At 51.5% G+C, this 12,074-nt stretch overlaps 5 protein-coding genes across 5 annotated transcripts in view; 3 read left to right on the top strand and 2 right to left on the bottom strand.

Annotated features, from left to right (window-relative positions):
- GUITHDRAFT_112862 (hypothetical protein) overlaps positions 1-624 on the top strand; it is a gene marked incomplete at both ends in the record, with an annotated part of 4,034 nt that extends 3,410 nt beyond the window's left edge. Inside the window, 3 exons of the mRNA XM_005828052.1 lie at positions 139-195; positions 353-433; positions 589-624. Of these exons, the coding sequence (XP_005828109.1) occupies positions 139-195; positions 353-433; positions 589-624 (174 nt within the window). The remainder of the gene's footprint in view (positions 1-138; positions 196-352; positions 434-588) is intronic.
- A 711-nt stretch (positions 625-1,335) lies between these two features.
- GUITHDRAFT_158243 (hypothetical protein) lies at positions 1,336-2,526 on the top strand (the record flags this gene model as incomplete). The annotated part of the gene is made up of 3 exons (XM_005828051.1): positions 1,336-1,384; positions 1,437-1,576; positions 1,744-2,526. The coding sequence occupies 3 exons, from the start codon at positions 1,336-1,338 to the stop codon at positions 2,524-2,526; spliced, it is 972 nt and encodes a 323-aa protein (XP_005828108.1).
- A 1,435-nt stretch (positions 2,527-3,961) lies between these two features.
- On the bottom strand, positions 3,962-4,838 carry GUITHDRAFT_75031 (hypothetical protein; the record flags this gene model as incomplete). Its single annotated transcript, XM_005828050.1, has 3 exons — positions 3,962-4,141; positions 4,295-4,446; positions 4,499-4,838. The coding sequence occupies 3 exons, from the start codon at positions 4,836-4,838 to the stop codon at positions 3,962-3,964; spliced, it is 672 nt and encodes a 223-aa protein (XP_005828107.1).
- Positions 4,839-6,075: 1,237 nt separating this feature from the next.
- Positions 6,076-6,901, top strand: GUITHDRAFT_153931 (hypothetical protein). The gene has a single exon (XM_005828049.1). It carries the CDS (start codon positions 6,139-6,141, stop codon positions 6,841-6,843), a length of 705 nt encoding a protein of 234 aa, XP_005828106.1. The 5' UTR covers positions 6,076-6,138; the 3' UTR covers positions 6,844-6,901.
- Positions 6,902-8,828: 1,927 nt separating this feature from the next.
- Positions 8,829-9,041, bottom strand: GUITHDRAFT_49431 (hypothetical protein; the record flags this gene model as incomplete). The annotated part of the gene is made up of 1 exon (XM_005828048.1): positions 8,829-9,041. A coding segment is annotated over one exon (213 nt), but the record flags the coding sequence as incomplete, so codon positions are not given.
- Between the last annotated feature and the right edge of the window lie 3,033 nt (positions 9,042-12,074).

Here is a 12,074-nt window from a genome sequence, read left to right as displayed (position 1 = left end):
TGATGATGATGATGATGATGATGATGATGATGATGATGATGATGATGATGATGATGATGATGATGATGATGATGATGATGATGATGATGATGATGATGATGATGATGGTGGTGGTGGGAGTTAAAATCTTTCCTGCAGCCACTCGGACCGGACTGGAACACTGCCAACATGCACAAGAAGATGATCCAGAAGACGGTCAGTCAGACTGGAAAACCTCCCTCATCCTGCTCCTGCTCCTGCTCCTGCCTCTGCTCCTGCCTCCTCTCTCCCTTGTCATCGCATCCTCCACCCCCCGCACTTGGTCCCCCTCCTCGTCTTCCTCCTCTTCTAGTCTCACTTGCGGTACTTGCAGGTTCAAATCAAGACTGGCAAAATGATTGATCCCATCGCCCTCCCCACCACTAGCAAGAGCAAGAAGAATGCTCTGATGAAGGTGATGCCCTCCCAACACCAACATCTCTCTTGCTGCACCGACTTCTCCCTTCCTCTGTTCTAGTTGCCTTCCTTCCCTCTCCTCTCTCTTTCCCTCCCATTCTCCCCTCCTCTTTCACAAGTTTTCCCTCATGCTCCTCTGACTCCTCGACTCAGATCGCGTCTCGTCCTAAAGCTCCAGTAAGAGAGTAGTGTTTGTAAACTAGTCTGAGTACTCCTAGTAATATCCTTTACTCACACGGCGTCTCGCCCCGGCCCGGTCAGATCGGATCATCGGGGGACTCCCGGGCCCGGCGGCCCACTGCACCTAAGGTACCGTACGATCTCGATCGGCAGGCCCGGCCCTGCAGCCGCCGGGCGATCCCCGGTCGACACTCTCATCTCAGTGACCGTGGCACCGTTGGCCCGGCCCCGGTCGGGATGTTGCGCAAAATAGGGTTATGAGCTGCAATACACCAATCTGATAACCCCCCACCCAGTCTCTATTGATTTCACCCCTACATTTGTATACGATAATGAGGGGTGAGATATGTTATGTTGAGTACCCCGACCCCCCGTATGTGAGGCCTAGTGACCTCTAGACATGCGCGTGCGCTGTTGAGAGCAGGCGGAAGGAGGGAGGGAGGGAGGGAGGGAGGGAGGAGAGGCAAAGAGTGGGGGTGAGATAGGGGGAGGTAGGGAGGAGGAGGGGAGGTAGGGAGGAAGGTAGAGGAAGATCAGGCGAAAGGCGATGGGAGATAGGAGAGGGAGAGTGGAGCAGTATGAAGAGCAGCGGAAAGGATGGCACGCAGAATAAAGACAGAAGTGTACAAGGAACGGGACCTCAAAGCTCAAAGACAAACGACATCACTTACCATGACACTGACTTTCTTCATGCCAGCAACAATCATTGCTGGATCAGACATGGCTGAGAACAAACCTCTTCGCTTCTTGCAGGATCTTGTGCTCGGAGGTGACTTATCCTTCTTCGCTCTCGCAGGCAAGTGACGGCTCATGGTGCGCAGGGACCAGTGGCGTCATCGCCAAGACAACCTGCGCCCCGCTGGAGAGAGTCAAGATCTTGTTGCAAGTCGGGTCGCTCAATGCTGAGGGCCAGAAGTACAAGGGCATGGTCGACGCTCTCTTCAAAGTCCCCAAGGAGCAGGTAGACAGGAGCAATCCTCCTCTCCCGCCGCCATCTTCTCTTCATTCTCGCCCCATTCTTGCCTCCTTCCCTCAGACGCACGTTCACCCTCCCTCCCCCCTCCCTTCCCAGCGCTTATCCTCCCCCACCCCTCGTATCCTCGCACCTCCGACTCACGATCTTGCCAGGGAGTGCTTGCTCTGTGGAGAGGCAATCTATCCAACTGCCTGCGGTACTTCCCGACGCAGGCGATGAACTTTGCCTTCAAGGAGCGCTACCAGAAGCTCTTCGTGCGCCCCCGGGAGGAGGTAGGCTTCACCCGCTGGTTCATGGGCTACTTGGCTGCAGGAGGAGCAGCAGGGGCTACGGCGCTTACAGTGAGCTACCCCCTCGAGTTCACCTACACTCGCCTCGCTGCCGACACCGGCGTCGCCCATGGAGCGGCGGGCGCGGCAGCTGGCAAGGGTCCAGCCAGGAAGTTCAATGGGATCGCGGACTGTATGTCCAAGACGGTGAAGTCTGACGGGATCCGCGGGCTGTATCGGGGCTACGGGCCCTCAGTCGCCGGGATCATCGTGTACCGGGCCGGCTACTTCGGGCTCTACGACTTCAGTAAGGTCTACGTGATGCCCATCATGGGGGTCGGGCAGGGGGCAAACGCGCACTCGGTCGGAGCAGTGGTCACCAAGTTCGGCATGGCGCTAACTATCGACATCTTCTCTGCCCTGTGCGCGTACCCGCTGGATACCATCCGTCGCAACATGATGATGATGAGCGGGAGGAGCGACAAACTGTACACCACGTCATGGGGTTGCCTGCAGCACACGCTGAAGCAAGGAGGAGTGGCTCTGCTGTACAAGGGCGCGTTCGCCAACTCCGTGAGGGCGATAGGAAGCGCTCTTGTGCTGGTGATCTATGACGAGCTGAAGAGCGTCTTCCTCCCCAATGCCAAGAGTTCCGGGGGCCACTGATATATTCTTACTCTTGCGGGAGGAAGAGGAGGAGGAGAGTAGGAGGAGCGAGAGGAGGACGGGGAGGGGGAGCGGGAGGGAGAATAACAGGCGGTGTGCTGAGGGGATGGGGAGGGTTGTAAAGTTATACAAGAGAGTCTTAATCCCATGATGAGTCTCCTCCCATCCCTACTTCCTCCGTCTTGGTCAAAAAGTCTTGACGAGCTTCTAGGTCAACAAACTTCTTCTTGCTCGCCTTTGCTGGCTCTGCCTTGGCAACCTGTGAAAGAGTCGATGAGAATGGATGGAGAGAAAAGGAGAGGCAAAGGGAAACACAAAGAGGCTGAGACAAGAGAAGCGGAAGCGATAGTTGGAAGGGAGAGGAAGACGACGAGTTTGACGAGAACAAGGGGAAGTGAAGCTCGTCAGGGAGTTGTCCTCACCTTAGCAGCCCCTTGGAATGTTTTGATCTCGACGACGCCTGAGTGTTGGCTGTCGTTTGTGTTCCCTCCCTCATTCCTCTCTGCAGCACATGTCAAGATGAACAAGAGAGATATCGCGAAAAGAATCACCCGCCATCTCCTCCTCGTTCTTCTCCCCGGGTTTGTCTTGCCCCTTGTGCGCCTTTGGGTTCTCCCAGCCATCCCCCAGCTCCTTTACCTCCTTGCCCTCCTTGCTCGTCGTCTTCTGCTTCTTCTGCAGAACGAGATCGAAGGGGTTCTTCTCCTTGCTCTGGCTCGTCATCGTGTCGTGATCTCGTTTCTTTTGCCTGCCCTTGCTCCCCTCCTGCTCCTCGGCTTCCTCCTCAGGTTTGGACGGACGCTTCCTCTTCTTCTCGCTCCTCGTCTCCGACTTGGCATCGCCAGCTTTTGTAGGTTGTTTCCCTTTCGAACTCTCCTTGCGCTGCTCTGCTTTTCCACCCTTCTTGCTAGCCTTCTCCGTCTTATCAGCCTCCACTTCCTCCTCTTTCCCCTCCTCCTCCTCCTCCTCCTCCTTCGTCTCGCTCTGTTCCTTCCCCTTTCACAGCAATCAGGGATCAGGTCCGGAGTGGAATCTGCGAACCTTTTTCGAGCGATTGGGGTCATGGTTCTTTCTCACTCGCTTCTTCTTAGATTCATCTTCTATCACCTTCACGCCGGCGTCAATCGACATCTCACTGACAGCGCGTCACTCACTTTCTTCCCGTCAAAAATTACAAGGTCCGGCAAGCACTTCAATGCCTTTTCTCTGTATCCCTCCTGGGAACACAACCTTGTGTTTCCTGCAAACATGACAGTCAGACGAGAATAAAATTGAAAGGTGGGAGCGGGACAAGAGAGGGAGGGGGGAAGGGAGGGAGGGAGGGAGGGAGGGAGGGAGGGAGGGAGGGAGGGAGGGAGGGAGGGAAGGAAGAGAAGGGTGAGTGTTAGAAAGAGAGATAAGATTTCTACCAAGAAGGTTGAGATTGATTATCTTTCTACATTGTCCTAGCCTGAAAAGATCGCCAATGTCGTACAGACGATTCTTTCCCTGAGGTTGGCCCAGCATCAGCGAGTTGACAACATGGGAGACAGTCAACCAGGTCCATCAACTTGAGACAAGGGTTGCGGTCGATGGTTTCCGGGACTCGTTGGATCTTGTTGTCATTCAGACGCAACTGCAGAGACGATGAGCTCGGAACAAAGAGAGGGAGTGCTGCGAGGCAATCGAGAGAAGTCAAGAAAGTGAGTGAGGTGCAGTCATGTTGTAGCGCATCAGTCGTTCGATCACGAGTGCCAGCCCCATCATGGAAGGAAGATCGCTGGGATACCTCTTCAAGCAGCGGGTGATGCCGCATGTCTGGGATTACTCTGATCTGGTTGTGCGCAAGCGAGAGCTTCTTGAGGTTCTTCAGGCCCGAGATCCCATCGATCTCGCTGATCAGATTGTGCGAAAGAACGAGAGTGGTGACGTTGACCAAACCTTCACCACAGCATCAACCAGCCTCCACCCATCCTTCACGTCCGTCATCTACCTGAAAGACCGGAGAACGAAGAGACCCTGTTGTTGTTGGCGATCAGGGCCTTGAGTTTGTTCATCGAGGCGATGGGATCCAATATCTCGATCATGTTGCTAGACAGCGTAAGAACGTCCATCTTCCTCATCCTACGGATGGGAGTGAGGTCTGTCACTTTGTTGTCCTTCAAAGACAGCCAGTTGATCTCCTTGCAGTCCGATATCTCTTTCAAGGATGAGATCGCGTTATCTGTAAGGTCCAGTCTCTTTAGGTTGGTGCAGCTTGAGAGATCAGGTAGCTCGGAGATTCCCATCTTGGACAAGTTCAAGAAGTCTGCCTCAGTAGGGTCTCCTTGCATTCTCTGTGCTATCTGAGCCATGGAGATGGGAGAGCCCTGTTTCTCTTCTGCCTCTGCCTCTTCCTTCTTCTCCTCCTTCTCCTTCTCCCCTTCGCCCTGTTTCTCCTGGTCATTTTCAGCCTTGTCGTCATGATTTTTCGGCTTTCGGAATTTCTTGGGGATTAGAGGAGTCTTGTCATCAAAACTACCTGTTTGCTTGTATATGTGAAACTTGACCTTGTCCATGGAGCTTTTTGGGGCGCTGTCGATTTTCGGACTTTTCTTGCTCTTGCCCGCATGGTTCTTGTTGTTGTTGTTGTTGTTGTTGTTGTTGTTGTTGTTGTTCGTTTTCATCTTGTTGTTGTTATGTTTACCTTCTGATGCACCAGTGTGCCTTCTTTCCTTCTCTTCTTCTCCTCTTCGCCTCCCTTCCTCCCCTTTTCCTCCCTCCTTCGTCATCCCGAAGCTCTTTCTCATACTACACGTGCAATTGCAAGAGCGGGGATGAGGATCTGACACCGCCCGGCCGGGCCCAGGGACTCCCCGGTCACCGGTGCCAAAGTTTTCCCGGCAGCACTCAGCCTGGTAAGTCACGGTGCGCCGCGGCCGGTATTGAGACGGTACACGGTATGGCGGCCCGGCCACAGTGCCCGCGGGAGTCCAGGCTCAGGCTACTGAGTGACCTATGGCATGGTCAAGATCAACTGACTGAGTCAGTCACGGTGGCAGTCACCGGACTCCGGACTCGGAGTCCCTGACGGTCCCGGTTGCCGGCCGGGCCTGCCCGGCCCGGGGCAGCTGCCGCCGGCAGTGCGGACCCGGCGGGCCGTGCCGCGGGGCAAATTCCGAGCTACTAGGCTATTAGAGTCGAGTCGGGGGAATGGTCCTGCGACCGTACAGCGCGCAGTTTTAAGTGAAGGTCACGGTATCTTTTCTTTACTCAAAGTTAAGTTAAAAATCAGTACGAGGACAATCAGGAGAGTCGAGGAGGCTTGACCCTGACACTGTCGCACAGGCCAAACGGCGAGAAGAGAAAAGACAGCGAGAACCAAACCTATTCCTGCCGACTGCTGTCCCCCAAACTTAAAACTGTATCAGTTTAAGTTTGGGGGACAGCAGTTGGCAGGATTAACTTAACTTTGATTATTAAAGAAGTTCGGACTCCGGAAGGAATCAGCAAAAAAGAAACAATGTTATAAAATTTCAAATTTACACTATGAGGTCCAAAATTTCAAAATTCAAACCCTCGGCACCATGGCAAAATGCACTTCAGGACACTGACGTTGTGAGGGACGACGGAAATGGCGTGAAGAAGAGGAGGATGAGAGAGTTGAGGTCTCGGGGGATCAAGAAGATCAAGAGGTCTCACAAGAAGAACTATCTTACCAGAGGCAGAAGGTTGAAGATCTTGTACAAGCACGACAGCATTGTTCTCCCGGCAGACCACGACGTCTCCATCCAGGAATTCCTCGCGTCGAAGCACCATGAATCAGCCCTTGTGTTGGTGGATGATGGTAGTCGATTCATCGCGACTCCGCACCAGAAGCGCCACCTTGAAGTCATCCTAGAGTGTATCGCTGGTGATTTCTCCGACCTGCCGAGTTCTCCGCCTCCTGCCCCCATCAAGATCCTCGTCTCCCGAGCTCATCAGGCTGGCCCATGCCCGATGCTGCAGCCTGAGTTCAGCATACCTGACAGTGACAGGCGGTCGCTGCTTGCAAGCTCAGCAGTCGCCTGTGCCTCAACAGAGGAAGCCAAGTGCTTGAAGGACGTCTTGATCTTCAGCCTCCTTGCTGCAGGATTCTCTACAGGGGCGGTTCTGATCAGTTTGTATGTGAACGGAGGTGACAGGCTGGTCATACTCCTCGGCGTCTTGATCCTTTTACTCTCCTGTATGCTATTCTTTCAGACTCAAGTTTTGTCAAGATTCCTCCCTTTGGGGCGTTGCCACGTTTTTTCATCAGTTCCTCTCCAGCACAAGGGGAAGTTGGGCCGTGTGGCTTGTCAGGAGCTAGAGGTGGTATAGCCCCTTCGTTGTAGCTGCAATCATTGTTTCCCCGACGCCTTTGTTAAAACTTGTGCACAGATAGAATGTCGCCCTCAGTTCTCTTTGTTCAACTTGATTTTGACTATGTTCTTGCCTCCCTGGAACGAACTTCATTTCTCACACTGCCCCCACAAACGTCAACCCAAACCTGGAATGGAATCCTCTCAGTGAATTCCTGCGCATCCACGTCCATGTCTTGATCTCCCTCTCTCAAGAGCTCCCACGGGCAAACCTACATGGCCCCATGACTCAACGCACGTTGGCGTTGAAAAGCCACTTACCTGCATCTCTTCTCCATCATCCCACTGGACAGTGATGGAGTTCCAAACGTCTTCGTCCTCTCCCACGTGCTGAAGCCACGTCACCAACAACAATCGCCTGATCACATGCCCACCTGTGAGAGGAAAGTGCCAAGGTAGTAGTGCCCACCCGTCTGGTCCTCGTTTGAAAACCACATCTTGACCTTCTCTCCTTCTTTCCATGGTCTCAAACTCCTATGACTGTGTCAGACAGGCGACCAGGAGCGTGGGGAAACCTCTGAAAGACCCGCGCGTCCACCAGCAGCTCAGGTAGCGAATGCCCGCAATGCAGAGTCAGGTGGAAGACCTCACCCTCGGGGGGTTGGCCCTCTAACGTTTCGTCTTCGGTCTCAAGGGATCGCAACGTTATGACGGCAAAAGGCCATTCGTCTTTGTCTTTCCCTTCGAAGTACTTAACATCTTCCACCTGAGATTCCGGCTGAGGGGAGGACAGGAGAAACAGAATAAGGACCTGACAGCGTTCTACTTTCTTAGGCCTCAAATCTTCATCCCATGCATTCTTGCCATACTTCTGTATATGCTCCTCATGCCCGTTTCTCACATAGCTGGTTTGTTTGGTAAGAGCTCCACTTAACCCTCGAGGATATCGACTTACTAGACTTCCTGTAACGGCGACGGGCAAAAGATTTTCCCCTTGCGCTGTCGTTGCCATGAGCTCTTATTCAACTCCCTGAAACGGAATCATTCTTGCGAGCAAGGATAAAACGCTCTAAACCTGGTAGAGAAGGTCAAGATAAGATCCAGCCCGAAATCCCGAAAATAATGCATCTGTGCAAAACAGAACAAGTCAATTGACAGCAATGAAGAGGCTATTTCACCTGTAAACTGAGAACTGCAGATGTCATGGCCGAATTCACACTTTCTCGAAACCCAGGCCTTCTCTTATCCCGCCAATGTGTTGAGAATGCCCCACGTTCAAGAAGAATTTCCTCAGCGTCAAGCAGGAATTTCTTGGCAACAGACACACACTTTTCCTCGTACTTCTGCTTGTCACCTTTGTCACAGCCCATGATTTTGTCAAGATTCCTTGCGCATTTCAGCAGAGTTCGATGCTGTGGGATTGACATGATACTTCTCCTCACATCGAAGACTTGTTCGACCATGAGATCACAGAAAGTTTTTGCATGATCCGTTCCATTCATGCTTGATTTCTGCCATTCAGCCACAATTGAGTCTTTGCTCATGCCCTTGAAAAGCTCCCTGTTAGCCTGGCAGGGCTTGTTACAACTCAAAAGCGTTGAACCAAGATCCCCTCACCTGAATCCAATCCTGCAAATTCTTTTCTGATTGAATCTGTTCAAGTCAATAATCTCATGTCATGTCAATGCAAGTCTACCTTAGGATCCATGCAATCGGACAACTTTCCCAGTTCTTCCAAGGAGTGATAAAAGCTGATCCTTCCGAACCCCAAATTTTCCAAGAAGGAAGCACCTTCTGTTATCTCTGCCACCAACTTCTTGCGGTCCCAAAAGTACTCTCGCCCGAATCTATCTGCTCCAATTGGGTCCCTCCTGATTCGAGATGCTTGCATCCTCTCAGAGTTGAATCGAATCTCTGAAGCAACCGTCAATCGCATCCTTGGAACAACTTTCACAAACCTGTCCAATCGATGGATCCATTTCTAGCCGCCTTGAGGCAATCTTCAAAGGTCGTTTCCAGGTGATCGGCTGCCTTCGTTACAGGAGCCCCCTTCCCGTGATAGAGCCTTGCATTGGACCAAACCTGTCGAATATCCCGCATTGCAGACCCGTGCGATTCATACTCGTTAGCGAGTATCTTGTTGAGAACAGTCCCCAGGTCCATGGGGACTTTCACCACGTTGAGGTAATCTTTCAGCCCCGCCCTGTCTGGCTCGACAGGGCATGAAAACCATCCGTAATACCTCGCATCCTCGACGAGGACAATGTTGAGGGCGAAGAGGAGCATTCTCATCTCCGGTGACATGAGCTCTATCTGCTTCATGTCCTGCATCCCTTGCAGACGCTCGAGCAGCTTGCTGGCTGTTATGCGTCTCTCAATCTCGTCTCTGATCGTAGAGCCCTCAAGCTCAGAAACAGTCGTGCAAAGCCAATTGAGCGCTCGCCATCGCATGAGCACCGGCATCGTAGAATAACAAGACTTCCCCAAATGATCGACGATTTCCATCTCTTCCCTGAGAATGCTGGAACAGAATTGCAAGCAGAGCTTGGAATCAGCCTGTTCCTCAAAGATCTCAGATTCAGCTGCTGTTTGCACATCATCACTGTTCCCGTCTCCGTCCGATTTATCATCTGCTACAGACTCGTTCTCTGTGCTCTGGAAAGATATTGTTTCTCCATTTTCTCGACGTTCTTGCAAAATCGCCTGAGCGCGTCTCAGCAGAATATCTTCCATGATAATGCGCAAGTGTTCGGGCCAAGTAGCAGAATTAACAACCGGGCTATAGTTCTGTCTAGGAAAATGGCTTTCTACCAGCAATGATATCAATCCAATGTGGAGTTTTTCTACGAGGGATGATGGCATTTCAGATTTCATCCCTTCAATGAGTTTGATGGGAAGAACAGTCGAAGGCATCTCTGTCGATTGAAAGAGCGCTGAGCTGAATGTTTCATAGAAATTCAAGACTATGCGACACAAATTGACGACCTCAAAATCAAGATTTTCATACATCGGTGTTCCTGTTGGCAAGGCGTTTAGATCGACAACCTTCCCTATGACACTTTCCAATGTGCTTTTGATCTCTTTGTCAATGAACGATTCTTTCTGAAACGATCTCTTCTTCTCCCGGAGATCGTTCAACTCTGTTTGCAAGCACATGCTCGAGACAGCAGTGCACACCTGCATCATCTCTCCTTCTTCAAGTTTGACCTCATGATGTTCTTTGTATTTCTCAAACAGGTCTGCTCCATGCACATCCGAAGCTTCATCGTCCATTCCCTTCATGATCTTCCATAGTTTCGCTTTTGGATTCAAATCAATCAAATCGTCCACGCAGAGGGAGAGATAAGCAGCATCATTCATCAAAAGGGCACGCAGCTGCTTTTCCTTGAATCTTTGCTTGCTTCCTGAGGAGCCCGGAAGAATCATGAATGATTCAGCTTTCTTCAAGACTGCACTGATGGTTCGATCGTATGCCGCTTTAGCGTTCTTGAGAAGGAGGTTCTTGAGCAGATCGCCAGTCTTGACACGAACAAGTGCTTTTTGGAAAGTTTCTCGATAAGGACTCAAGGGTTCTTCCAGCTTGTACCAGGCGAATGCACCTCTTATCCATAGACATGACTTCTGGTTGAGCTCAGGAAAGTACTGGAGAAAGATCTCCTTGATTGGAATAGCTACCGTCTTGTCTTCCTCCTTGGATTTTGATTCCATCCCAGGTCGCTGCAGAACCCCAACAAGAAACGATGAGGGCTCGGTGCTGTGCTCTTCTGGTGAGATCACCTTTCCCGTCTCAGAGATGACAAAAAAATGAGTGATGTGCCTCTGCGCCAGCTCAATGTTGGATGGGGGACCAACTCCATCCCCTGGTGATCCTACTCCACATCCCCGACCAATCACATGCTGCGAGCTTGCAAGGATTTCACTCCCTTCCTGTCCGTTGAGAACGACAGTCATCTGCGAAGCTCCTTCTTCCGATTCAATCTTCGCAAACTGTAAAGAAAGAAACAAGGGTATCAGAGGATTGGGAATATTCGCAACTAAGGGCAAAAACATATCTGTTTGCAAATCAATTGTCACCTGTTGTTTCCAATATGCAAGGAGGCTTGAAGCACATTGGTGGACATCGGAGCTTGAAGGATTGTAAACCTGCATCGCTTGCTTACTCCCACAAATCAAGGGCGGGCGTCCTGATTGAGACCATCGCATTCGAGAAGACGAGCTCCACGTCCTCGTCGATCTGAAGAAAGGTTATCCACTGACATGTCAAAATGATACATCTGAATGACCTGCTTGTATGGAGGCAAGTGACTTGCACTTCTTTCATATAGACCCTCCTCAATCCAACTCTGTCTCGAAAGGTTCTCGTCAGCTTGAACAGATTGCGAGCATTCGACTTGTTGGATCCGACCTGTATTGTCCCGAAATCCATGGGTCGATCGATGACATCAAAGTAATCTGGAAGGTCTAGCTCCTCAGGATCAACCTAAACACCATAATTAATCGATTTTCATTCTCTCATTCTTCCATGATGTCACAGGATCGCAGAAGTAGAGTCCTCCTTTTCTCTTCATCATCGTTTTCAGAAGAGTGAGGCACTTCTTCAGTGCACCTGCACCAGCATCTTTACATCGTGGAGCAAAGGACTCATAGCACACCACTGGGCTTGACAGTCGACTGTTTCAAAGCATCCCAAAACACTTCTTGTCTATCAAGGTTGTCAGTCAGAACACCCCTACATACCACATGTCGATGGAGGCATCACCTGTAATTGAACACTTGACCCCCAGGCTCTTCTGCTGACGTAGACCAGACAGTAGGGAGATCTGAAGAACCCCGTCAAGCTGCCCTTCAATTTCATGTCGCCACCGCCATCTACCTCGATAATGCTGCTCCCTTGCTTTCTTCTTTGGCGGGCTCGGGAAAGCGGCCGGGAGATCAATGGAAGCCCGCTTTTTCCTTGGCATTCTGCCTCAAGCATTCGCATCAGAGCACCATCACGGGCATGAGACAACTTTCATGTTGACAGCAGTAAAACCTAAAGAAGAACTCTCCCCCTGTCCCTGTCCTGGGCCATAGGGGAACTGCAGCTTCATTTGTTGCCACACAACTCTCTCCCCTCCTTCATCTTGCCACTGTCACCTTGTCTCTTCTTTCTCTCTGCACCCCTCCGCTGCCATCAGCCCTTGTTAGCTCAGGCCTCATTGCGCCTTTCTCCTCTACGCCATGAGGCATTTTCCTATCCCCTCTCTACGA

Source organism: Guillardia theta, assembly GCF_000315625.1.
Source record: "Guillardia theta CCMP2712 unplaced genomic scaffold GUITHscaffold_62, whole genome shotgun sequence".
Lineage (NCBI taxonomy): Eukaryota > Cryptophyceae > Pyrenomonadales > Geminigeraceae > Guillardia > Guillardia theta.
The sequence above is the reverse complement of the archived record's forward strand: the minus strand, read 5'-3'. Positions and strand labels throughout refer to the sequence as shown.

Bases quoted from the DNA above. Each gene is read 5' to 3' on its own strand.
- GUITHDRAFT_153931 (XM_005828049.1), top strand. From the start codon at position 6,139: ATGAGAGAGTTGAGGTCTCGGGGGATCAAGAAGATCAAGAGGTCTCAC.